The sequence below is a fragment of the Aspergillus pseudodeflectus genome (genome assembly GCF_044049435.1).
Source record: "Aspergillus pseudodeflectus strain CBS 756.74 chromosome Unknown BJX68scaffold_6, whole genome shotgun sequence".
NCBI lineage: Eukaryota > Fungi > Ascomycota > Eurotiomycetes > Eurotiales > Aspergillaceae > Aspergillus > Aspergillus pseudodeflectus.
In genome coordinates, this window is record NW_027263782.1 from 973,510 (window position 1) to 998,263 (window position 24,754).

General features: G+C 50.8%; 7 protein-coding genes across 7 annotated transcripts; 4 read left to right on the forward strand and 3 right to left on the reverse strand.

Annotated features, from left to right (window-relative positions):
• Window positions 1-1,042: 1,042 nt before the first annotated feature.
• BJX68DRAFT_229342 (coatomer subunit beta') lies at window positions 1,043-4,388 on the reverse strand. Its single transcript, XM_071039014.1, has 6 exons — window positions 4,163-4,388; window positions 3,999-4,061; window positions 3,925-3,946; window positions 3,837-3,868; window positions 2,509-3,777; window positions 1,043-2,462 (listed from the first exon to the last, which is right to left on the reverse strand). Exons 1-6 carry the CDS (start codon window positions 4,178-4,180, stop codon window positions 1,311-1,313), a joined length of 2,556 nt encoding a protein of 851 aa, XP_070903219.1. The 5' UTR covers window positions 4,181-4,388; the 3' UTR covers window positions 1,043-1,310.
• Window positions 4,389-4,576: 188 nt separating this feature from the next.
• On the reverse strand, window positions 4,577-5,728 carry BJX68DRAFT_229343 (complex I NDUFA5 subunit family protein). Its single transcript, XM_071039015.1, has 3 exons — window positions 5,096-5,728; window positions 4,930-5,034; window positions 4,577-4,872 (listed from the first exon to the last, which is right to left on the reverse strand). The coding sequence occupies exons 1-3, from the start codon at window positions 5,638-5,640 to the stop codon at window positions 4,806-4,808; spliced, it is 717 nt and encodes a 238-aa protein (XP_070903220.1). The 5' UTR covers window positions 5,641-5,728; the 3' UTR covers window positions 4,577-4,805.
• A 115-nt stretch (window positions 5,729-5,843) lies between these two features.
• Window positions 5,844-8,554, forward strand: BJX68DRAFT_229347 (putative disulfide isomerase). Its single transcript, XM_071039016.1, has 3 exons — window positions 5,844-6,307; window positions 6,371-6,452; window positions 6,504-8,554. The coding sequence occupies exons 1-3, from the start codon at window positions 6,087-6,089 to the stop codon at window positions 8,394-8,396; spliced, it is 2,196 nt and encodes a 731-aa protein (XP_070903221.1). The 5' UTR covers window positions 5,844-6,086; the 3' UTR covers window positions 8,397-8,554.
• A 150-nt stretch (window positions 8,555-8,704) lies between these two features.
• Window positions 8,705-9,893, forward strand: BJX68DRAFT_229353 (cytochrome b-c1 complex subunit 10). The gene is made up of 5 exons (XM_071039017.1): window positions 8,705-8,769; window positions 8,835-8,893; window positions 9,087-9,140; window positions 9,239-9,386; window positions 9,457-9,893. Exons 1-5 carry the CDS (start codon window positions 8,767-8,769, stop codon window positions 9,463-9,465), a joined length of 273 nt encoding a protein of 90 aa, XP_070903222.1. The 5' UTR covers window positions 8,705-8,766; the 3' UTR covers window positions 9,466-9,893.
• On the forward strand, window positions 9,894-10,868 carry BJX68DRAFT_229354 (uncharacterized protein). Its single transcript, XM_071039018.1, has one exon. It carries the CDS (start codon window positions 9,985-9,987, stop codon window positions 10,777-10,779), a length of 795 nt encoding a protein of 264 aa, XP_070903223.1. The 5' UTR covers window positions 9,894-9,984; the 3' UTR covers window positions 10,780-10,868.
• A 2,787-nt stretch (window positions 10,869-13,655) lies between these two features.
• BJX68DRAFT_229355 (amino acid permease) lies at window positions 13,656-15,344 on the reverse strand. The gene has a single exon (XM_071039019.1). It carries the CDS (start codon window positions 14,959-14,961, stop codon window positions 13,759-13,761), a length of 1,203 nt encoding a protein of 400 aa, XP_070903224.1. The 5' UTR covers window positions 14,962-15,344; the 3' UTR covers window positions 13,656-13,758.
• Window positions 15,345-16,124: 780 nt separating this feature from the next.
• Window positions 16,125-18,381, forward strand: BJX68DRAFT_180291 (uncharacterized protein). The gene is made up of 4 exons (XM_071037193.1): window positions 16,125-16,682; window positions 16,739-16,956; window positions 17,006-17,187; window positions 17,237-18,381. The coding sequence occupies exons 1-4, from the start codon at window positions 16,260-16,262 to the stop codon at window positions 17,845-17,847; spliced, it is 1,434 nt and encodes a 477-aa protein (XP_070903225.1). The 5' UTR covers window positions 16,125-16,259; the 3' UTR covers window positions 17,848-18,381.
• The last annotated feature ends 6,373 nt before the right edge of the window (window positions 18,382-24,754 follow it).

Here is a 24,754-nt window from a genome sequence, read left to right on the forward strand (position 1 = left end):
CCTACCGGATTAGCTCTGCTTCTTCCTTCCCAATCTGCTGGACTGATCCAATCGACTTCTCTAGCAAACCACAAATTTGCCTTTGGGGAGTAGTACATTTGGGCTGATTTACAGATCCCCATCTAGAGTGTCATTTCTGAACTCACACTTTCGATTGTCATTTGATGCGGTTTCTTTGCCCTCCTTACATATGTCGGGTTCTTTTGATTTCCCCAGGCGGGTTTCTGCACAGTTGGAGGGTTCAAGCAATTTGTAAGGAAAGCATGGATGTTGATTCAATGGCCAGTTCATAAACCAACAATGAATTCTCAGTTCATCCGTCAATATGCCCATGTAGAGCTGATTACTATATGTCCTGATCAAAATTAGTTTACTAGTAGGGGCGGCCAGAGGATACTTAAATTCATGGTCAGAATCCGGGCGGTTGCCCGGTCAAGGCACCTCCCAGAAGACAGCTCAAGTCCGCTATCAGACCAGGCCACTATTGTCCAAAGTCCACTATGAGTGATTACATCGTGGCTAAAAATGCCTTTGTTCGATTAAGCCTTGGCTTTAGCCTGGAACAACCGCATTTCAGTCTCGCGTGCGCCCGCCCATCCTGACTCGAAATAAAGTTGGAATCAGAGACGAGACCTCTTCTTTCGCCATTTCGCTACACCATCGACTTCGAGGTGTCATCCTGGACAGGGAAGACGACAAGAACGCACTCAAGCGTCGCAAAGGAGAACTCGCACTGAAAACATGCAGCTGGATCCTCGACACCACTGAGTTACAGAAGTGGCTCGAGATTCGCAACGGTACGGCCGAACACAGTCTCTAGTTCATCAAGGGTGGCTTTAGATCGAACTTGCTGTAGCTCTAAGGGCACCCCGGGACCGGAAAGTCCACAATTACAATAGCGGAAGAACTGCCCAAGCAGCCTTACTTTGACAGCTCAAGGGGTCTCGCATACTTCTTCTGAGACTCTAGCGCCGCGGATCGACGTACTGCCGTTTCTATCTTGCGAGGTCTCTTATTCCAGCTCATCAAGAGCAGATCTGAGTTGATCGAACATTTGTAATAATATTTCTAGATTGAAGAAACAAATAGATATAGAAGTAAAGGGGGACGAAGCTGAAAACCCAGATACAGAAATAGAGAATACGCGCCCCCGAAGCAGAATTTTATAGCTGCGTATCAACGTATCAAACACTGTTGATTGAGATTCGTGTCTCCTCGGAATCCTATCACTTCCCAGGAGGGCACCCACATTATTGCGCAAACATTCATGCCGGCATTAACACTTACCCAAATTCGATCCGACAGGGTACTCAAGCCTCCGCTTCCACCTCTTGTGCACCATTCGTCTCGGGCTCAATCTCCTCTGCTTCAACGTCAATCAGAGAACCGGATGATGCTGGCTCAGAAACAATGCCCTCTTTCTCGAGACGGATGTATTCCTCCCATTCAGGGAACAAATCATCATCTGCCACAACGTCAGGGGCACCAGGAGGAACACCAATGAGCCGGGAAATCTTGGACTTTCCAGTCTGCTCCAGGGATTCCTTCCACTTAACCACAAGCTCCGGTGCTCGGGATGGCTTGTATGTTTGAGCAAGAAGAACGGACTCGGCGAGGCGATTAGTGCGGACGAGGAGGTCAATGCAGCCGTCGACATCTCCAAGAGACCACAGTGTGGAGAATGCTACGTTGTGAAGACCGGCACCAGAGGCTTGCTCGGCCAGCGTTTGCAGACCTTCCTTGTTACCGCTAGCAGTGTGCAGCAGGAGGAGAGAGCCGATATCCTTGGCGTTGATGAAGCATTCTTGGGCCAGAGACAAGTTCCAGCCTGACAGAGCGGCGTCACCGACAATCTTCCACTTGTGTTCCACGTTGGCCTCGCGGGCAATGTCAAGGGCGATTTCGAGGTTGTTAAGAGCGAGTGCGAGATCGAAGCGGTGTTCTTGGTCTGTTGCGACTTCCAAGGCCATCTCTTTGTATCCCTGGCCTTCGAGGAATCGAGCCACCTTGTTCATCTGGTCTTGTGGGATTTCCTGGAGCAATTCTGCGGCAAGATCCAGGTCACCGCGCAGAACGACTGTCTGGTACTCGACCATGCTGAGAGACAGGGCAAACGACACGACATTGACGTCCTTGTCGGCAATGTAGACTCGGCCGTCGCGTGGAAGATATCCGAGGACATACATCGGCTGGTCAAAGTGTGACACGGTATACGTCTGGTCACCGACAAGATAGTTCAGGCGGTTTGTGGAGTTTGTGTAGATGAAGCAGTCTCCGACCCATTGACCTGTCCTGACAGACTCATTGACATCGGTGACGACTTCAAATGCGGACTCGACACCATCCTCGTCCGCTTCGCCTGCATTCAGACCATTAACGTAATTCTCGCGAGAGAATCTAAGAACGTAGAATGAATCATCACAGGCGAGAGTGACCAGCTCTCCGGACTCAGACCAGTAGACCTATCAAGTTAGATAACCATTTTCTTCAGCTCTCGAGCGTACTTACAGATCTAGGTTCAACCTCAATCCGTCGGACCAAGTTTCCAGATTCCCAATCGAACATACCAATACCCCCTTGTCCTTTAACACCCAGGAGGACACCGCCAGTAAGACCCTCCGCCTGAAAGCCTACGTCGAGCCCGCCGCTCACCTCCTTGAAGTTCTTGAAAATCTTGACGCTCGTGGGCGATTCCCGGATAGCGTAATCATTGCTATTGTCCTTTGAGCCCCAAGCGAAATCCAGAGCCTGCCCAAAGGCCTTGTTTCGCCAGGCAAGAGCGGTGTAAATGATATATTCGCCGTCCCCACACACGGAAACGAAGCGGCCGTTGGGCGAGTGGGACAATGTCTGGGGGTACACTTCGCATGAGCCGAGGTCCTTGGTGGGCAAAGAGATTGGGGCCCCGTCCTTGATGCTCGCGTCACCACCCTTGATGACTGTAGACACAACCTCATTGTGTCGTGCCCAAACTATCTTGCCCGATCCGTCCATAGAAACAGCTGGCTCTTCTCTGCCCATCTTCACAACCACAGCACCATCGTCGAAACCCAGTGCAACGCCTTGCTTTCCACGTTGGTAAGAAACACACCAAGCTCTTTCCAGGCCGTAGCTTAGAGACTGTTCCAGTCGGTATGTGTTTGCGTGCCATATCTTGATGGTACCATCTTCAGAACCGGAAATGATGACGGGCAATTCCGGGTGGTAGCAGGCGAAAGATACATTACTGGTGTGTCCTTCTAGAGTCGCAATGAGTGCCTTTGTGGTGTAATCCCAGACCTTTACGGTCTTATCATCTGAAGTGGTGAGGAGATACGGTTTGTCGGCCTGAGGGTAGTAATCGACATAGTTGACACCTTTTGTTTCGTGAGCCTCGAGCGTGAAGTTGGCGTGCGGTGAACCCAAGCTCCATATCTTGACGGTCCGATCCAGACAGGCGGAAGCAAAAGTGTTTGTGTCCTTGGGATTTATAGCGAGCCCCATCACGTAGTGGCTATGACCCTCGTAGACTTGTACGCACTTCCATCCCTTCTCCCAATCCCATAGTTTAATCGTCATGTCATCGGAAGCTGTAAGAACGAATGGCTGAGTAGGATGAACAGCGATAGAGCGGATATAGTCTGGGTGCGCCTCGAAGGAGGCAATCTTCTCGGAGGTGTTGTAATTGTAGACACGGAGTTGAAAGTCGTCTGAACCGCAAACAATCCAGTTTTTGCGGGCGATGAATCGCCCAGCCCGAACGGGGACATCGGTCAATTCGAAAGTTTTGATAATTGACTAATTGAGAGTGACCAGTTAGCGGTCGGTGGAAGCAATACTCTTGGCCAGGCACTTACCTGAGTTTCATATGACCAGATGTATACGTGACCTAGACATCGAATTAGTGCATCGCACCAGCCGACGGTTTGCCAATTTTCTACAAACCGCTGTATAATGTTGTCAAGATCTATCAGACGTTAGTAGAGTACGAAGCCCTTCGCTGTCAAGGAATTACCTACCCATGGCTCTGTAGGGTGAAAGTCAATGCCCTTCACTCGCTCGGAGCGGGCGAAGAGTTGCCTCTGTATTTAATCACTCGGTCAGCCACAAGTTCAATCATGAATCATGTATGCAGTTATATGCGGCTTCATATCTCCTCCGCTGCCCAAAGTTCCAACCATACCTTGATATCCAACCTCATGTTGTGGGGGGAAAAGGAGAATCGCGACTATGTGTGGCGTCGGGGATGATCGAGAGGGGAACCAGGCACGAGCCGTTCAACCAGCCCAGCCCGGAATTTCAGGGAGATTTTCTGTAGAAGTCGAGCTTGAGTAGCAGTTATAAGCAAAAGAAGAAAACCTCCGAGGGGAATGGCCGTGCAGATGAACAGAAGACTCCCGCGATGTGTCCACAAGGGGACGGCAATAATCCCGACAACTATCTAAAGGCACTAGCGATACTGCCTCACCGCCTACGTGCTAGGATCTCCATCGTCACCAGATCGACAAGATATACATAGGTGGTGGTATGACAATTGCTCAAGAATCATTTTGTCTGTGCTAATTCTCTAACGTCCGGCCGCTTCACATCCCTGCAGCTGGATGGAGCCAATCATGCTATCTTAAAGTCGTGTGTAGAATGATATACACCAGCAGTACAATTGCCCAAGAGAACCCTAAGAAACAGATTGTGATAGGAGCAAGGCATCTAAACAACCATAATATTTGTAATTGTCACAAGTACGTCCAGGTCAGTGGACAAATTCGGCTAATAAGTACATGTAATCCGGGGTTCTATCAGTCTTCCACACACACAAAAGCGTAGCTTTACGATGTCTTGCGTTCAAAATAAGTCCACTGTCCGGGTCTCGGCTTCTCTTCAAGCTCTTCCCAGCTGCAGAGTTGTCAGCAAGCCGCATTGCATTCAATTGGGGTGTTATCAGCCGCTTACGCCTTTGACTTGTACAGCTCGTTGACCAGCTTCAGTTCGCCCTCGGCCACTTGGATGACCTCCTCGAGAAGACCGGCGCCGATTTGTTTTTCAATCTCAGAGACTCTGCGGTAATCTTCGTCAGCCTATCATTGCCATCGACTGTGGTTCGGTTATTTCGGCATACTGCTCAGCCTCGAGGGCGGGTTCGTTTTCCCACTTCATTTCTAGGGTCTCAAAGTCCGACTCGATAGCGCCAGAAGAAACGGATTCATCAATGGCTTGTTCCCACCGAGCCTGCTGTTCCGGTGTGCGATGAGGCCCCTCTGTGGTCGCTTCCAGTTTCTCTCCGTCCCACTCCTCTCCGCGTGGGTTGTCGCTCCCATCGTCACGCTGGGCTCCAACATAGCTTCCATCGTCCAGGCGGAGAGAAGCGAATCGATGAGGCTCAGCTCCCACAGTCTTCTTCACACGCTCAAACCAAGCTTCGAATCCGGGAGGCTTTGTGGACTCGATGATCTGTAAGCGGTGACGGGTCAATGCCTCGGTGGATTGACGGTAGACGGAGGATTCGGGGAAGGCCTTCAATTTCTCAAGCGTAGCTCTGTAGATGTAGATCAGGGTGGGACGAGGGCTTGGGTGAGTGGTCAGGCCGGTCAAACCGGTCGGAGCGAAAGGCTCCAGATACCGGGAGGGCTTGACGCTCGCCAACAGTCGGAGTGTAGCCCTCATATTTATCGAGAGGTGTGTAAGCAAGAGAAAAGAAAAGATTGGCCCAAACGCGGACTGAGGGGATGTCGCTTTCGTCGGGATACAGGAAATCGGCACAGAGTTGAGGTTCCATCGGAACGCGGAGAAACTAAGGCTCCAGCGCCTGAGGCAGCCACGGCCACTTCTTTCTGCGTCGATCAAAGGAGAAACAGCCTCACCCTCTTCCTGTCGCTGACATTCCTTTTCGTCTTTCGTCTGAGGGCGTGCGGGTGACTCCGCATATTACTCGAGATTATCGGCTCTCTACTCGACACGTACACTCTTCCAGTACAGTGAATTCCGCGCATACACCATCAATCGCCTTCGCTGAGACCCTAGTCCCTCAATGTGCCATCTGTGATTATCCTCCTCACACTCTCTTTATTCGGATACTTTATCGAGGCTTCGTGCCTTGACGTACAGTCAAGATGCGTTCGTCTTTGCTGAGATGGTCATTACTCTCGCTTTTCTCTCTTTCCACTTTTGCCACTCCCTCTGATCCAGCTTTCTCGACGAAGCGTCTCGTGAAAAGAGCCAACGCCGACGACACGACGACCGCGGCGCCGACAATTTTTAATGGCATTGAAGTGCCAGTCATCACGGAGCTAACACCTGACAATTTCGAGGAAACCATCAAAGATGGTCACTGGTACGCCGCACTCTGGATATGCGCGCAGTTGCATTTCATGTGTCCCCCCTAACACGGCAATAGGTTCATCAAGCAGTACTCCCCAGTTTGCCCTCACTGTAAGGCCGTCGCTCCCACGTGGCAGACTTTGTACGAGTATTACTATGTAAGTACCTATTTGCTATGTCAAGGACCTTGATTAGCTGATGTGCGGCAGACCTCGGATCCGTTGTCCTCAGCCTCCACTCAGTCGTCCAGCACCCAATCTCTAAACTCGTTTGAGAGCTTCTACAACTTCCACTTTGCATCCATGAACTGTCTAGCCTACGGCGATTTGTGCAAGAGACTAAATGTCGCCTACTTCCCGTCATTTTCGTACTTCCACAACGGAGAGCAGATCGAGCAGTATGAAGGAAAGAAGGACATGGAAGGCTTCAGCGAATTCATCGAAGAGAAATTAGAAGCTATACGTCCCGGATCTCGGCCGGCAAAGGGCGTTGTTCTTCCGAAACCAGGCGCCAAGAGTGTTGATACTAGGGCCGAACCTGAGACTCCTGCTGCAAAAGACAAAGACCCCGAAGCTGGCACCAAGGCCGGTGAGAAGCACAACGAGCAGGCTGCAAAATTGGCCACCGAAAATCCGCCAACCGATCAGGATTCTACGCCGAAACCGAAGAAGCCCAAGGCAAAGGCCCCCGTCAACCCTCAAGGAATTTCTGTTCCCCTTACCGCGGAGAGTTTCCAAAAACTTGTTACGGCATCCGACGAACCATGGTTTATCAAATTCTATGCGCCCTGGTGCCATCACTGCCAGGCGCTTGCTCCTAACTGGGCACAGCTTGGGAAGGAAATGCAGCACGTTCTCAATATTGGCGAGGTAAACTGTGAGGTTGAGCGTAGGCTATGCAAGGATGCACGAGTCAACGCTTTCCCCACCATGTATTTCTTCCGCGGTACTGAGAAAGTCGAGTACGATGGTCTCCGTGGCCTCGGTGATCTTGTCAGTTACGCAAAGAAGGCGGTCGATATCGGGTCCGGCGTTCAGGATGTCGATGCCGAGGCTTTCAAGGCTCTGGAGGAAAAGGAAGAAGTCATCTTTCTGTACTTTTACGATGATGCAACGACGTCGGAAGATTTCGCCGCCTTGGAACGTCTCACACTTCCATTGATCGGCCATGCCAGACTGGTGAAAACCGACAGCGCTGCCCTAGCGGAAAGGTTCAGAATCTCAACCTGGCCGCGTCTTCTCGTGTCTCGGAGCGGCCGGGCCAATTACTATAACCCCATTGCCCCGAGAGACATGAGGGACCTCCGGCAAATCCTCAGTTGGATGTACACTGTCTGGCTGCCCATTGTTCCCGAGCTCACTGCCTCAAATGCTCGTGATCTCATGGACGGCAAGTTCGTGGTACTAGGTATTTTGAGCCGCAGCCGCGCCAACGAGTTTGTTGAATCGAAGCGGGAGCTAAAGAACGCCGCCCTTGAGTGGATGGACAAGCAAGTGCAACTCTTCCAGTTGGAGAGGCAAGAACTGCGAGACTCAAAGCAGTTGCGAATCGAAGAAGCCGAAGACCGCAATGACCAGCGTGCGCTGCGTGCAGCGAAGAATATGCACGTCTCTATACGTGAGGACGATAAGAAGCAAGTCAGATTTGCTTGGGTGGACGGTGACTTTTGGGAGCGCTGGCTGAGGACTACTTATGGGATCGATGTTGGTAATGGAGAGCGTGTCATTATCAATGATCAGGACAACCGGCGTTATTGGGATACCTCTTCCAGCGGTGCCTCCATCATGGCTTCTCGCACCTCCATTCTTGAAACCATTCCTCTTGTTATCGCCAATCCACCGAAGCTGACCCCGAAGTCTACCATTGGCACTTTTGAGTCGATCTTCTTTGTCTCCCACTCGTTTATCACGGGTCACCCGATCCTCTTCATTATCTTCCTCGTCCTGTCGATTCTGGGTGCGACATATGTTGCCCGAGGGAGAGCTCTCAAACGAGGAGTCCGTGGCGGGATCCTCGGCATTGCTGGCAATGCTCCCGGCTTCCTCCATCTCGACGGCAAGGAAGGGCTTCTGAACGGAGGCTCAACCGGAAAGGTGGACTAATGTGGAATGTAAGAACTGTACATTTACGTTAATTGATTTCAGTTATTTAGGCTTCCTATATTCTCTGTCCGCTTTTACTCATCACGTTCATAGGATTAAGGTCTTTTTTTTTTGATTGATAGCGATACAAATAAACATAATACACCATTTCCTCTTCATCCTACAATCTCTAAATCATGATAACTGCTTCGATTGGAGGGAGAACATCTTATAGTTCGACGGTTTACTAAATCACGTGCTTATAATCTAGCCGCCGCTGATTGGCGCTCGGGCGGCAGAGTCTCCCGGTTTTCGTCGAGTGTTGCGGACCTCAACCTCGATTGTCTGACGTCCTCTGTTGGCAAGTTCATTCTCCCAGAAACCACACAAAATGGTACGTACATCTGCTCCTCCGTGGCGCAATTCTGGCAATTGCTAACTTTTGCGTCAATCAAACAGTTCTCCCAGACCCTCCGCCGCGCCGCAGCTCAGTCTGCCCGCTCTCCTCTTGTCGGAAGGTGAGACTCCCCGAACACCTATTCCCCTACGTGGAGTTTAGTACTGGGCAGCACAATTCCGACTATCAGCTACCCCTATATCCAATTTTTGATCAGCAATGTCAACGCCAAAACCGCAACCCACAACCCGAACCCATGACAACTACCGCAGACCAAGCAAGGAAAACAAGCTAACCTGGCCACGCTCTAACAGATACTCCGTCCCTCCCCACTTCGATGGTATAACTGCTAGCACCGTCGTCAAGGCGTGAGTCTCACTTACATCCGAAGCTGTCCGCAGTGGGCAGTTCGCCGACACAATGGCTCGTTTCGAACCGGGTAGCTAACATATACTTCCGATTAAAGCGGTTCCATCGCCGCTACCTTTGGCGTCAGCGCCGGTGTCTTCGCGCTCTTCTTCTTCGGCGAGGTCCCCCGTGTCCGCAAGGATATCCTCCAGAAGCTCCCCTTCTTCGACACCTACCTTGACCGCACCGTTCCTCCTGAGGACAACGTATGTTTTCTTTCGTTTCTTCTCTGGCGGGGACCGCCCAAGGAAAGACATGTTGCTAACGGGTATACAGCCTTTCTAAACGGGTTTGCCTTTCTGGACTATCTTTCGCGTTTCGAGCACTTTATTATGTGGATGCGGCATGGATAGATAGACGGTGAGGAGACCTTTGTGCTGTATTGTAGAATAGCAATGAGATTTGTTGGCACATAGACTTTCGCCCTACTTGGTTTCCGATATTTTTACTTTGGTTTTGATCTAGAATGGCAAACCACACCTGATATTCGAGCAGTACGTATCACGAGCACATCTAAGCCTATCTCTTGACTCAACAAAACATGCATAGTTGTATGCTCATACTGCCCTTGAATAGGAAGGTATTGAAGTTCCCAAGCAAAACAGTGTAATTTGGCTGCCTTCCGGCCCAAGAAAGGTCCCAAGCAACAATACGAAGTATATATACTAGTACTAGTATACGAAAGCTTCCAGAATACGAGAATAACCCCATTTCTCTTTCTTTCCTCCTAATTGAAATAGCTATCTTACCCATTCAAGACATACTTATAGAGCGCCGCGTCAAATTAACACAAACTATATAAAAATGCATCCAGCTCTCTCAACTCCCGAACTTCTCGAACAAATCTTCCTCCTCGTCGACACTGCCAGCCTCCTAACATCTACCCAACGTGTCTGCCACCTCTGGCACACGATGATCACCCAAACGCCATCGATCCAACGCCTCCTCTTCTTCCGCCCTGAAATCTCAGCAAGAGCACAACCCGAACGAACCATCCATGCGGCAAAGCTAAACCCATTCCTCACCGTGATATTCCCATCGTGGTTCCCGAGTGCATCAACACTAACCGATGAGCGGGGATACCGCACTAGCAACCTCGAGCCCGAGTTACTACGCAGGCTTGAAAGGGATTGGAACGGTGACGCGCATCACCTTATTGAGCGCCAAGATGCATCATGGAGACGGATGCTCCTCACACAGCCACCTGTTCTAGGTGTCGGGCTTGTGGTTGATACGGTTATGTGGGCACCGTTTCCGGAGATCAAGGGGTGGAGGGTTGCGCAAGATGGGAGGAAGTGGGAGTGGATGTTTGAGAAGACTGGGTATGAATCTGGTAACGCTTTTGAGATTGAAAGACGGGAGGAAGGAATGAAGGAAGAGTTAGAGCCGATCTCTATGGGCGTCTTCTACGACCTGATCATGAGCCATACGGGAGGGGCGCATACGTGGATCGTCGTCTGGGGTAATGGCTTGCCGCGCACGTATGTTACGCGCGAATTGTGGCGGTCTCGACACTGGGTGAAGGGGTTGGTGATAGCGTGTGGTGTGGTTGTTGTCGAGCTGGCTGCCAATGGACGTGCGCTGGAGGAGTCTTTATAGTATTTACACCTATGGGCTTGGGTTAGTTTGGGACTGATTGGTATATAAAACGACTAGCAATAGTACTCAAGTGGCGATGATGAATCAGCTCCATTGATGTCGGTTGAGCTTTGCTATTTAGAAATATTTCTTGATCTTGAGCGTTGCTTGGGATGTGTCCATCCATGGACATACTACCCGCCCCCGATAAACATTCTCAACCCTTTATATATCTACCTTGAATTCACCAGAGAGCCATTCTTTGCCGCAAGAGGATTTCGGCCAATATCGGCCAATACTTTTCGAGTCTCTTCAAGTCTCGTATGAACAGTGGTGGTAGCACTCCGCTTCATCCCACCAGACGATTACCTCCATACTCTATAACTTTCCCTACATACATTAACTCTACAATGACCATAGACCAGTAAAGCTCCTGGACCTTTTTCAATGAGAATTTGCAACAAATCGTCGAGTCCACCGAATCCCAATGCGACATCAACGCCTGGCGACAAACACCCCGTCTCCTTTCAAAGCTCCCAACACCCCATCTCTACCGCACAATCGCACGCAGACATGGGCTTTCTGCGCTCCCATGGGCTGCCAGAGATGTCTGCTTGCTGCATGGCGCAGATATCCACGCAACCGACTCGGAAGGGTACACTGCGGTTTTTCTCGCTGCGCGGGACATATCACTGGATTTGCCGGAGATACTCCTAGACCAGCTTGATGTGACTCCAAACTCGGTGGTCTACCATGAGCAGCTGAGCAGGCCGACCTGGCGCACATGGCTACTGCTCGAGTGGGTGGTGGAAGCGGGATACGAAGATGTGGTTGAGTTTCTACTAGCAAGGGGCGATGTTGACCCTGATGCAGGTGAGACTGCTACGCCGTTGTGGTGGGCTGCGCACATGGCTCAACCGAGAATGGTACGTCTGTTTGCTGGATACAGGGCAAGTTGATTTGAACTTTGCGGACAATGATCAACGCCTGACACTGTTGGGGGCAGCCGGCTATACGTTTTGTCTTCAGCTTTTACAAAGAGTCGAAGAACACGTTGGCTGGAGGAAGTGGCCAGGATGCTAATACGTGAGCCAGATGTGAGGTATCATCTACGTAGTACATCTAGCGAGATGGCAGAGGTGCTATGGCCTACTGTACGAAACAGTCCAGCAGACATTGTGCGGTTACTACTTGCGAAAGGCGACGTTAAATGTGATAGTTTCGTGAGAAACAAGCGGACACCATTGCCGTGGGCTGCGTCAAGTGACCAGGATGAGGTGGTGGATATACTTCTCAGCCATGATCAAATATCGAGTTGGGGAACGAGGGTGGATGGTCGTCGCTCTCATGGGCTTCCCATTCCAGGAAAGAGCAGATTGTCCAGCAGTTGCTCGAAGCAGGCGCAAATCTGCATACAAAGGACAACTTGAAGCAAGCCGCCTTGCTATACTTAGCTGCTGCTGCTGCTGGCGTAGAGAATGTGGTCAGCCTCATTGTCGCCCACCTGACTTCAGTTTCGCGCCAAACAACATCCGACGAGCTATCAGAGTCGCTATGGCCTCTTGCACGCTACGGCGCTATACTAATGGTAAAGGCGTTGCTCAACGCAGAGGCAGACTCAAAGTATCGAGACGCAAACGGTCAGACTTCTCTGTTCATAGCAGCCTCGCAGAAAAACGCACCAATCGTCGGCTTCTTATTGCAAAACAAGTAAGGTCGAAGTCAACACGCGAAGCAACCATTCTCTGCCGTCTGTACCGGATCTGCGGCTGTCGTGGATCTTCTGCTTCCGGATCCTCGAGTCGACGTCAATATGCAGTATATCCACAACCGGACCGTTCTTTCGCAGGACTTTGCTAGTATTATCATCTAGGATTCTTCGAAAGAGATTGAAGCGCAGGGCTTGGCAGTTATAGGTTATTAAATCATAGTTCGGGGATATTTGTATCAGTTCATCGCCTGGCGGGAGAAAATCAGTGAGCTACCATGAGTACTATGGAGATTGATTAGGCTCACCACATTGGACAATTTCGTCATGGTTGAAAAACGTCGATCCGACTTGGGTACGAGACAAAACCATTTTCCCTCTATCTTTAGAACCGTTGAGCTTTCGAGGGGGTTTCTGAAGCTCAATGGAATCGTCCAGCCCTCCTGATCGCTTGAGTTCATAAAGGATCCCGTCGACCTCTAATGCAGGAATGGAGGTCATGATCGACTGGTAGGCGGGATGATGCCGCGAACTATGACGATGGGGTGAAGATAGTAGCCTCGTTACTAGCCCACGATGACCTTGTGACCTGGTCGTCGAACCTGAGAGCAAGATTATCGATGACTTTCTGCTCCTCTCCATTCGACACCAGTGTAGTCTTATCTTCAATGTGTTGCTAGATCGCTGGCAGAGCTGCCTCACACTTGATGAAGCTATTTTCAAGAATACAGCAGCACGGGGCCGGCCAGTGATTACGAAGCGCCTTCCTGGCCTACCTGCTGCGCCCACTATAACGGAAGGAGTTTTTGCGGCCGCGTCAGGAAGTACGAACAAAGGGACAACTGTTGTCCAGCTCCTGCTTGATCGTCGTGATACACATGTCATCTCAGAAAGCGTGGACAAAGCGGCCGCTACCAACCGATTGTATGGGCACCATATTCTACCTCTGCTCTTGGACAAGTACGATGATGCTACAGTCACTGATAGCGTCATAAAGGTTGCAGAGTCGAACAGAGGATAATGGGCGAAGGCCATCCTGTCCTGTTATCGCGAGAGATAAGCTCGTCATTATATTCTGATGATTAGCATGTCGGAGAGGAGTATATGTCTCTTGCACCTACTGAGCAGATCAATTTCGTTTGAGGAAGGCCTGTGGGCCGCAACCTAATGTGAGGAGTTTGGGGCTGAGTAACAGGTAAACGTAAGTGACATTATTGCCAAATTGGCTAAATGATAAAGTAATTCATAAAGATACAACACAACAGCAACGTATATCCCACAGGAACCGACGATCAACGCTTGGGCGATGAGCTCCTTGAGGTATGTGGTGAAGCATCCCCTGGGTGAGCCGCAATCTGCTCCTCGCCGATGCCGACAATGACATTCCCGTGAATAGCATGCTCAACGTTGACCTTTGGGCCCTTGAACCACTTGTGCGCATCAACAACCCACCAGATGCTGACTGCGAGCATTGGCCCTCCCCAAACCAGGCAAGTCCAATTCATCAAATCTGGCGTCAAATTCGAGCCTGTATCGGCAGGCAAACACAGGATCGGCACCATCAAGAGAACAAATGCTACACCCAGTCCACCAATCCACGGACCAAAAGGGCCCAGGTGCCATGGCCCCTTGCGGAAGCGATTGCCGACGAAGAACACGCGGATAGCGATTGGAATAGCGAAAGCAACGAACTGAGCAATAGCACCGATGGAGAAAAGGGCACCAATGGCAACATCACCGGCAAACAATAGTAGGCACATGAGAATACCGAGGACAGCGTTGAGGATGACGGCGTTTACTGGCGTTTTCGTGGTACTATTAACGCGTTTCCAGTATTTTGAGAGCGGAAAGCAATCATCGCGGGCGTAGGCATATGTGACTCGGGATGCCGCCACCATGCAGCCCTGGCCCATGGAAAAGCCGCAGATGATGGTCAGTGAGAGAATGGCCAGTGCTGCCCTGCGAGACATGACTTGAAAGAGATATGACGCCCATGGCTGACCCAGGTCCGAGTTCAGAACGGCATCGATATCTACTACAGTGTAGGCGACGACAAGCTGCAGGAACCAGCCCATGAGACCTCCAACTCCGGATGTCATGACAATCGCACGCGGTGAGGCAATGTTTGCGTTGGAGCATTCCTCGCTGAGGTGAAAAGGAGAGTCATACCCAGACATGGTCCAGATAACACCCACAAAGGTCATGAGTACAGCAACTCCATCAGGGTAGTCAGTCATGTTGGTAATTGTTCCCCATACCTCTGTGGACGGCGTGAACTTGGGCGAGTTTGTAGTGCCAGCAGGGATAGCAATTATGACCGCAACTAGTGCAAACATGTTGAAGGTCGATCCCCACGAGTTGAAATGGGCGACCCATTTGGTCGGCATGCTGCTAATGCCAGCGTGAAGGATCATGATGAGCGTGGTCAGTAGAAAGGTTTGCCATTGCGTGGGGACATAGCCCGGATTCTGGATGGATCCAGCAGCGAGAATCATGGCGGCAAGGGCATAGTCGACTGACGGAGCTGCGGTGATCTGACCAATCCAGTTGGACCATCCAGTAATCCACGCCGCATACGGACCGTATCCTGGGGGCGCAAGCACGGCAGCGGCATAGTACAACCCTCCACTAGTACATGAGTCAGCGCGAGGTGGAAGCACATGGTGGCATGTTTGAACCCTACCTCGTGGGCATTGCAGAGCACAGCTCGGCCATGGCCATGGCAACGCACTGGATGAAGATCATGGCGATAATCCAACCCCAGACCATACCAGCAGTCCCCGCGTATCCCATTCCTAAGCAAGCTATGTGTCAGCTCTCATCTTGAAGGTGCTCGACTATGTCAAGAAGACGAACCGTAATAGATTGTGCTTGCGAATGATGGAAGGAGGCCGAGAACAGCAAAGCTGACGCAGAAGGTAGTCCATAGTGAGAACTCGCGCTTAAACTCCTGCTTGTACCCTAAGGCTGTTATAACACGCTCATCAGCGTCCATGGAATCATCGAAATGAGGGATATCTCCGTTGGGCAGAACAGAGGTAACAGGGTCATGATTGGCATCGTCGTAGACTGGCGGAGTGGAAGTGGCAGTTGCCTTTCCTAAGAGCGACATGGTTGTTAGGGTAGTCGCGATCGTCCTTCACTCGAGGTAGCACTAATAGCGAAGCTTCAGACAGCTCTAGCCGTGACCTTGAGTGACGAACCGATCTGACAAGGGATGGCAAAGCTGGCTGAGGCCAAGAGCTTGGGGTCGCACTGGCTACATGTTATATATGCAGTCAGCACGGGACCGCGCACCGTTACTGTCAATGGCGGAGACGCCGATAGGACAAGAGAGTCCATGATCATCTCAGTGATAACCCAGGATCCAGATATCTGGCTGCAAGGGCACCTGGGTGATATGGCGACTACCAACCCCGCCCGTCAAGGTCGCAACAATGCCTGCAGCTCACTTTCCCCAAGTAGGCAGGTTCAGGCGGAAGCTTGGGGAAGTGCTCGGGGAAAGTTTCGACGGTCTATCTAGAGGCGAGTTCGCGATGATAAGCAGAGATAAGAGAAATCCTCAGTCATGGAATTCGGGACGAGTGGATCATAACGCATTCCATGTTGTAATCTCGAGGCATGCAACGGCATTTGACGCTTTGATGAGGAGCAGCTTGAGAGTGCGTTGCTGCGGAGTGTCAAGTGAGCCTTGAAGCTGCACAAACACACCGCGCCAAGCCTCCCCTTATCATCGCTTCTTCAGGGGCCCCAATGTGACCTTCCAGTGGACACTTTGTCGACGGCAACACTCATGCTTCTGCTTTGGTGCCGTCCGCTCGGAACCCGAGCTGCACTACCGAGATTAGCGAGAGAAGCCAAGTTTCTCTCTTTATGCCGAACATATTCCACCTCACAGCCTGATGCTTGGCTAGAAACCGTCGAGGGGCAACCGCGTGACCTCTTCAGGTATACAAGCGGACGATGGCTCTGGGACGAAGAGGAGCGGCTCCAGGAGAGGTATCGCGTTTTCAATATTCGTGAGCTACAAAATGTCGCGTCCGAGGCGGCCTCATCGGGGCCCTGTATCAAGTTGGAGAAGATGCGCGAAGAATTGTACGACAAAACTTTCAAGCTCACCATGGCTGACGGCAAAACATTGATTGCACGGATTCCCTATCGAAACTTTGGGGCACCTTCCCTCGCAACAGCATCAAAGGTGGCGACTCTGGAATTCGTGAGTGAGAACTGTCAAGCACACACAAACATAGACAACTCACACCAATGCTCTAGCTGAGGACAGTCCTTCGCCTTCCAGTGCCCAGAGTCCTGGCTTGGAACGCGGCTGCTGACTTTACCAACCCTGTTGGCGCCGAGTATGTTATCATGGAGCCTCCATCGGGCGACAATCTCGCGGACGTTTGGACTAAGACATCTCTTGAAGTCAAGAAGCAAACGGTCAAGGATGTCGTTGAGATCCAACGAAAGCTTCTTTCAATAAAATTCCTCGGGTACGTGGACAGTTGGTATAATTCACATTGGCCTCATCTAATCAATCAGATACGGGTGCCTTTTCTTCGCAAAAGATGCGCCACCGGGCTCTCGTCCAGTCGCGATCACCGGATCCAGCTTGTCAAGCGAAACAAGCCACAGAGTCGCGAAGCGATTCTCAATAGGGCCAATGGTAACACCAGAGTACTGGCGCGGAGAGCGGGCCAAGTTAGACATTGATCGCGGTCCATGTATGCTTCTTTCCTCCAAATTCTCTGCGTTATGCTGACTATGATACAGGGCCACATCCTTTGAAATATATACAGGCTCCTGCTCATCGAGAACTAGCCTGGTTCGCAAACTATGCCAAATACTATCCCCGTGATCATCCGACTCTGCTCTTGCGCCATCAATTTTCTCACGAAGATCTTATTGAAACCCTTAGGCGTTACCTACAGCTTACGCCTTTTCTTCTACCGAAGGATGAAAGTTTTTTGGCGTCGTACCTATGGCACAGGGACTTTTATCTTTCAAATATTTTTGTCGACGACCAGGGCCACGTTACGGATATCATTGACTGGCCGAACACATATACGCGTCCTCTGTATTTTGAGAACAATATTGCGCCGCATTTTATTCACCCTTCAGATGAGCCCGGCTATACCCTGATGTCGGCTGAGGAGCTCAAGAGTCTCAATGTGGATGCGACATCAGCTCCTCTAGATAAGCGCACTAACGCGCTGTTATTACATGCGTTTGACAAATTTACAAAGGAAAGGAGCCCCTTACTCGCAAGGATGGCGATTCACCCGAATAGGGACACGAGAAGATTACCGTTCTGCCATGCAGGCAATCTCTGGAAAGGGGATATCTTGGATCTCCTATTGTCCTTTGTGTCTGTACAAAAGTGAGTGAAACTTGCCCCACATTGTAATTCAGGCTCGACTCTAATATATATATATATACATCATAGTCATTGGAGAGAATTGTTTCGCAAAGCTGACCGTCCCTTCACATACCGCCGTGAGAAGGATTTGGCTAAGCTTGTCAAGGAACGGGAAGAGAAGATGCGCTTATGGAACGACGGATCAGGAATCTTAACCAAGGAGGGCTGGACGTCTAATGAAAACTATATTGCAGCCAGGCTCTTCTTTGATGATTTCAAGCGTGCTTCAGGCCCAAAGGTGAAAGAATGGTGGCAGCGGTTTTTATAAGCCTTACAATCGCCTCTGTACAACAGTGCCTCCGAATACGTCCATTTCAAGAATCGAATCAACCAAAATAAACATTGCCGGTTTACAGATGGCTGTTATCTGGACCTAACACCGAAACTAGCCACAGGATGCCTTGGATGCGCTCAGGATTCAAGCGGACTGTATAGACCTGAGATTGGAACAGTCTAGAATTGCACACAGTACAGGGCAAAGCAAGCCAACCCACCGTGCCAGAACACCGACCTCTCAAATCACAAAGAAGATCAGCAAATAAAGGTCCATAAGGGTATATCGTACAGTAGTCGAATCATACACTTCACATGCACTGTTGTTGCATTGCGTCCGGACCTCTCCACTGACATAGCCCAATTCAATCTCACCTCACAGCAGCCTCAGTGCGATGCTGCGGATGATGATGCCCCGGGCTGCGAGCGGCGGTATTATAAACTCTAACCATGTCTATATCCCCGGAATACTCCTTGGTTATTGTATATATATGCTTTTTCTCTGCGGAAGCAACCTACTATCTATACTTGCCACTAAACCTTCCCAACATCCAGGAACGTTCCGGCTACCTGGGTCAGAACAAGATTTACCCTTGTCGACGAACTCGGCACAGCAAAAAGTATATTTGTCCGTCAATACACATGCCGTAGCAAAACGTCGAGAACACATCACAGCGCGCCACATCTAGAAAACCATGTCTCAATTGAGCAGTGAAACCGCATGCACTCGAATACGTCAATACGTCGGAGTATCCGATGCGCGAGTTTGTCGCTGATCTAGAGACTCCTCGCCTGCAGACTCTCAAGTCTATATATAGAGTCTTCAGGTACAGAGACCCGTTGTTTGCTTTTCTCGCTTTCAGAGTCCTAATTTTGGGGTCGAACCAAACAGCCAACTTTGGTAATTCTCCAAAAGTTCCAATTCCAGGGGAACTCAAATCATGGGTTGGGCGCATGTGCGAAAGAGAAGAGGCATCTACATCCATAGACTATTTCCCAAGACACCAGAGGGCCGCTCTCGCCGAGCGAATCTACACAATTGCTCAAATTGGCGCGTTAGCTGTGAATAATGAACCAGGACAGTGCTAACCCTTATCCCGAAATCCGAGTCCGCACGAGCGACGATGCCCCTTACCACACTACCTTCTTCTAGTCTTTCACCCCGAGCCTCCGACTCGCTCCTTTCGTTAATCCCTAAATCCCCGCCCATCGAACGAGGCTATCCCAGGCCCATAGTGCTAACTTAGATAGTCCGCTCTGATCATTCAAACCAGCTCCCAGAATAACGGATCTCCCCCACATGGACGGCCGTTTCATAGACTCGGAAGAAGCCGCCTCGCACCGCCGGATCTAACAATAGTCTAGTCTTGCCGCTATTGCTGGGTGAAACGGGGGCTGGGTCCTACTACTGCTCCCCGCCTCGTTTTAGGACGCAATAGTATACAATCAGTACTCCGTACCAGCTTCGCGCTTCACCATGCACTGCGCTGCGCAATCAGGCGTTCCACTCCCAGTCTGATGCAGGGACAAGGCCAAGCATTGCATTTACGGGCGCAAAATGGTGCATAGCCGCAGCGCTGGAGTGATTACTCTTTTAGGGGCCTTATGTGAGGCTGATGACTTGGAGAATGGGGGCCGAGGGGTAGGTTCAGCTTCAGCTTCAGCTTCAGGAAGCTTAATGTCCGGTTGGCGAAGTTCGGGGACAAGACCCAAAGCATCATGCTACCCCTCGTTTGTTATGTCTACTCCTGCCCCCTAACCAGGGGTTTGGTTGAGTTACGTACTCGGGGTTTGTCTTGTCCCCTGATCCGCCGCCAACCCCTGATCCTTCTTGGAAGTTACGGTGTGCAGCGTGCTTGAGGGTTAGTATCTTGGGTGCCGGTCCGGTCTGACCGTTTGGACTCAAGAGAAGGCCAGAAATAGGGGCGTCGAGATCACTGCGAAGAAGCCGCGTACTCGATGCTGAGCCACGACCGGCAGGTGACCGAAACCAAAACAGTCGTCGATGATCGGACGCTCAAAGACTCATGTCGGCAAGCGCAAGAAACAAACACCACTACCTGCTTCGTAGTAATCAGGGGAAATCCTATCCTCGAGGCATAGACTATGAACTGGAGACCCTGTGACGGCGAACGGAGCTCCGGTCAGTTATCTGATTCTGATGGAGACTGCATTGAGTTATGCCGACTCATGCGCGTGACAATATGAGAAGCGTAGTTATTTTTATATCCATGGTCTTATAGTTGTAGGATCATGATAGGGAGGGCTCAAGATCTAGACTCCACGAATGATTAATGGAGAGGCGAAGGTTTCACCAACCTGGTCAGCAAATCAAATGTCGCGGATCATATCAGCCTGCTGGTGGGAAAGGCCCCATTATGCGAGATTCGAGCAATCGATAAAAACCTGGAGAGCCTTGTTCAATTTCCCGTACAACTTTGCATGCGCCGTGCATTGACACTGGGAGGCCGTGACATCTCAGTCACACCAATAATAATCATCGGTATGAGACTTATGCGTTTCCCCAGGCGAAAGTTGAAAGCGTGAAAACGACGAAGCGGCCGATTCAACAATTTCTGGCTCAGACCACGCTCGCGCCTCAGCGCATGAAGATGAGGTGTGTGGCGTTGGAGGCAAACAACTGATTGGCTTCCGGTTCTCCTGAAACCAGACTTGGCTTCGGGCTTTCTCCGGCCAAGCCCGGAAAAACGTCCCAGGTAGGGCAACTTGGGCAAAAGTGCCGAGGCAAGGATTCAATCCTGACGCCTCCGCACAGTGATTCGCTGGACCAGGTTTGGCGGGAGAGAAGGCGATCTGCAAGCTTGAGGCAGGTCTTGCAGTAGTCGAAGGTACCAGGCTAGCTCATGCCGTGTTGGTAGGCGGAGGGCGGATGTGTCGGGTCGTTGTCAACTGTGAGAGTAGTAGGAGTCCTCCGTAGTACGTTGTCGCGGCAAAGAGAAGGAAGGAAACCCTCCGATATCGACGACCTTGCCAGCCACTGTCTTTCTTATTCTCTGCCACGTATGAGACTCGATGGAGCCTGCTATTGGCAACTCTGATGGCCAGCGACCAAGTCACTTACGTCGCGTGCCGAAAGACGATTTGATGACGCATGATGTCGATAATTCGCCCATGTCTCTCTAGCAGGCAAAAGTCATACGTTGTACTGTGCAGTGTGCTATAGAGATCCGGGGCCAAGCTTCAAGACGATTCTAATCGTGTCGTATCCACACGGATAATTCTGCACACTGCAGAGTGGGAACCTGAGAGCTCACCCCTGGACCCGTATTTTTATTACTGTCTCGAAGAAGCGATGATCCGTTGTTAAGCGCGCAGCAACAGGAGCACAACGTACGACGCGCGCTGACAGAGGAACAGCGCCAGGGTGGAAGTCTTCTGTGGAATTTTCCATGGGCGGGCCTTCGGCTTCTGTAGTGGGGGCAGCTGCCGTGATCGGACCGCCACATTGGGCGAGTTGCAGGGGGGGTTGCGACCTCATGAGAGGCCAGCTTGCTAGTCGAATTTGAGAGTTCGGACTAAAATGCCACTAGTTCTTTATGTGACTCCAACATGAAGACCACGAGAGCTCAGAGGGGCGGTTCCTTGGGACTAGTCGCGTAAGTGGCAAGTAGGGCGAGATTCTGCAGAACTAGACACCGAATTGTGAATGAACGGAGATGAATCCTCAAAGGATGAGATTGGAAATGGAATTCCATCAGCAAAGTTCTCCGTATGACCGCAGGCCGTGACAACCCGAGGTCTCGCGCTGGGGAAACCTTCCCTTTCAGGACAATGCTATCCGCTGTCTGCCGCAAGGTCGCAGTCAGTTTCTGTTTCTCTTGAGACCTGCTTGTCAACTCAATTATCAATTGGTCTCTGCGACTCCTGAATCACCTCGAACCTGCTCAGTCGATGCCGTGATTACGTGCCGTGGTCTTAATGTGTAATATCAGCTTGCCAGAGCAGATCACCTGCAATTGAGCCCACTGCACCCGCCGAGCCGTGGTCAAGGTCCACTGTCGCAACGGGAGAAGCTCAGCGAACTTGGGAAAATCTCCTGTGGAGCATAGCTGCCAACTCTGTTTTCACTCGGTCGTCCAGACAGCGCCACGGCGCGTCTTTGGGTCCCAAATGCATCAGAGATTGGACATGCAAAACAAGGAAAATTTGACAAGTAGATACAGACTTGGAGGTCAATTCAATCGGTGGATGTCGCAGATAATAAAAGTGCGTGGCAGCATTGCCATTGCCAAGTAGACTGGATTCTGCCACAACCCGTCATCAAACACAGACATCAAGCAGCGGGCTGGTGAAAACCAGGATCTTGACGGCAAATGGTTGGGCGGTTCCAAGTCTGGCGCCATTAGCGATCGAAATGAAGGGTGTGTGCGTGGAATGCGAGGAAATCCCTTCCGTTTGCGGGTCTCCAAGCTCAATTATGCCAGTATCGCCTGCCGTCAAAGCATCGAGGACAGTGATATATATTCCGCACGAAGGAGATAGTCGTATGGATATATCATGCAGGCGAGCCTGTTATGCTGGTATGACGACGAGCGGATACAGAAAATCAATTTGTAGGACGCGTCAGTCTCTTCGAACTTCCTCGCCAGTATAATATTTCATGGCTGGCAAGAGATAGAATCTGAATACTAGACATATGCTGTGACGGGATCCGGAATTGGAGATTCATCCACAGCAGAATTAAGCTTATTGAGGATGTATCCACAGCGTCCATTTGAGTCGTGCATCCTGGTACCTGGATCTCCAGATTGATCCTGCCGTGGAGTCAAGTGGGCATGTCAATACGTACAATGCTTCAGTTCCTCACCTTCAGGATCTCTCCACTCCCCACGATGATAGTACCTCTGATAAGGTTGTCAACCCCTACACCTAAATATGTGGAAATGTGGATGTGCCATGAGGCGCGATGGACCAATATTCGGTCAGCGGGGACTGTTACTGCGGAGAAATGGTGCATGAATCCGTAGCCTTACGGGATGGCGGAGGGGTTGAAGGATTCTGCAGTACGATGCACTGGCGTCTTGAATCCAAGACTGGCTGGTGGTGGCGGCGGCGGCTGGAACAGGGAGAGGAGGACAACGCAATAACGGAGTACTTGAGTCTTGAGCAGCAGAAAGAAAAAAGTCTCCCGGCTGGCCTGAATTGAGCGTTCAACCCAAGGATGAAGGCCACTCGGAAGCTCGACTGCTGCCGCGCACCCTGGTGCCCATGTCGTCCCGTTCTGTTATTGCATGGATGTGAAGGGCCAATGAGAGTTTTCGCTCTCATCCTTCGTGATTCTGTTACGCCTGGCATACATCGTATGGTGATGACGACGGGAACTTTTGGATTGAACTGTTTCGAAATTCGACGCCTCCGTCTGAGGGGAAACACGATTGCTCCAATTTTCCCGGATGCATAGAAAGGAGTGCGAATCACGGGCCAGAAAGGCTCTCGATTGACTTTTTGCTCTTGCTCAATGCGGGAGGCAGCGCCAAAGTATCGTCACTATTGTGGCCGTCTTCGGCACACGTCCGACATTCTCCAGCCACTCCGAATCATCGTGAGTTCTCACTGGGCAAAGCACCAGGTGAGGTGCTCACTCCAACTCCAGAGCAGTGCTTCCTTCAAGGTCGGATACTCGAGAGAGATTCATGAAGCCAAATAAAATTGGCCTACCAAGAAGATAGTAAGAGCCTAGTTGGAGTAGTAGTCGACCGCTTGGAGTCGTTGACATATGTATTTTCCCCCGTTTGCCGCTGCTGCCAACCAAATTCCTTTTCCCGGGCAATATTCGGAATTGGCTCGTTCCAGCGTGTTGGCTTTGCGCCGGCTTCGCCATTTTCTGGTTTAGTTTGCAGCGAGGATTCTTCGGTTTGCATCGTAAGTTACCTAGTATCGTATCCTTCACGACTACTGACGGCCTCGAGAACCTCACCAGATGGATCAAATGAAATGGCATTTCGGATGGAAGAACATCGATAGAGCACATGCTCACAAGACACTACCAGCAGTAATTATCTGAAAAATCAGCAGCGCAACAAAGAACGCGAGCAGAGTTCACTTGGATCTGCTTCGGCTTTGGCCTGGCAATCGGGATCCGGGTGAGGCACGAATCAGGTCAACGGCAACCAAGTCGACCGTCCCAAACGTTGAGTGAATAATCAAATCACCCATCAGTTTCCATCATCATCATCATACCTGACCTCGAAGAGATTTGGGAATAATAATAATAATAAATAAAATTCATGTCTTTTTTGCCTCTCCGAGTTACGATCGTCACCGCTCGATCTTCCAGTAATTCGGGTTTATCTCTCGTCCGCTCTTTTCCCTCTCCTCTCCCCTCTCCTCTTCTCATCTTTCCTCTGTACTTTTCTTCTCTGGTTCTCTGCCCGTTCCCTACCGAATCTTGCTGCTCCGCCGCCCTCCGTGTCTTCGCCTCCCCTCCCTCCATTCCCGTGGGTGTCCAGCCAGTTTTCCTTGGGTTAGTAGCCTCTCCCTGCCAAATTTTGTTTTAATTGCCTTTTTAATTTTTCGATCTTTTTTTTTTTTTTGAGACGACACTCTCATTTCTTTTTCCCTTCCCCCCCCGTTTCCTC

What these genes read in the sequence shown, in the direction of transcription:
- BJX68DRAFT_229342 (XM_071039014.1), bottom strand. An exon ending in TTCACCCTACAGAGCCATGG is followed by an intron (nt 3,947 to 3,998) that starts GTAGGTAATTCC and finishes AACGTCTGATAG; the next exon opens with ATCTTGACAACATTATACAG. An exon ending in TCTGGTCATATGAAACTCAG is followed by an intron (nt 3,778 to 3,836) that starts GTAAGTGCCTGG and finishes ACTCTCAATTAG; the next exon opens with TCAATTATCAAAACTTTCGA.
- BJX68DRAFT_229343 (XM_071039015.1), bottom strand. Translation starts at nt 5,640, where the DNA reads ATGAGGGCTACACTCCGACTGTTGGCGAGCGTCAAGCCCTCCCGGTAT. An exon ending in CCCGCCCTCGAGGCTGAGCA is followed by an intron (nt 5,035 to 5,095) that starts GTATGCCGAAAT and finishes AGATTACCGCAG; the next exon opens with AGTCTCTGAGATTGAAAAAC. An exon ending in GAGCTGTACAAGTCAAAGGC is followed by an intron (nt 4,873 to 4,929) that starts GTAAGCGGCTGA and finishes ACAACTCTGCAG; the next exon opens with CTGGGAAGAGCTTGAAGAGA.
- BJX68DRAFT_229347 (XM_071039016.1), top strand. Translation starts at nt 6,087, where the DNA reads ATGCGTTCGTCTTTGCTGAGATGGTCATTACTCTCGCTTTTCTCTCTT. An exon ending in ACCATCAAAGATGGTCACTG is followed by an intron (nt 6,308 to 6,370) that starts GTACGCCGCACT and finishes ACACGGCAATAG; the next exon opens with GTTCATCAAGCAGTACTCCC. An exon ending in CTTTGTACGAGTATTACTAT is followed by an intron (nt 6,453 to 6,503) that starts GTAAGTACCTAT and finishes GATGTGCGGCAG; the next exon opens with ACCTCGGATCCGTTGTCCTC.
- BJX68DRAFT_229353 (XM_071039017.1), top strand. An exon ending in CGCTCTCCTCTTGTCGGAAG is followed by an intron (nt 8,894 to 9,086) that starts GTGAGACTCCCC and finishes ACGCTCTAACAG; the next exon opens with ATACTCCGTCCCTCCCCACT. An exon ending in GCTAGCACCGTCGTCAAGGC is followed by an intron (nt 9,141 to 9,238) that starts GTGAGTCTCACT and finishes TTCCGATTAAAG; the next exon opens with CGGTTCCATCGCCGCTACCT.
- BJX68DRAFT_229354 (XM_071039018.1), top strand. Translation starts at nt 9,985, where the DNA reads ATGCATCCAGCTCTCTCAACTCCCGAACTTCTCGAACAAATCTTCCTC.
- BJX68DRAFT_229355 (XM_071039019.1), bottom strand. Translation starts at nt 14,961, where the DNA reads ATGATTCTCGCTGCTGGATCCATCCAGAATCCGGGCTATGTCCCCACG.
- BJX68DRAFT_180291 (XM_071037193.1), top strand. Translation starts at nt 16,260, where the DNA reads ATGCTTCTGCTTTGGTGCCGTCCGCTCGGAACCCGAGCTGCACTACCG. An exon ending in AGGTGGCGACTCTGGAATTC is followed by an intron (nt 16,683 to 16,738) that starts GTGAGTGAGAAC and finishes CCAATGCTCTAG; the next exon opens with CTGAGGACAGTCCTTCGCCT. An exon ending in CTTTCAATAAAATTCCTCGG is followed by an intron (nt 16,957 to 17,005) that starts GTACGTGGACAG and finishes CTAATCAATCAG; the next exon opens with ATACGGGTGCCTTTTCTTCG.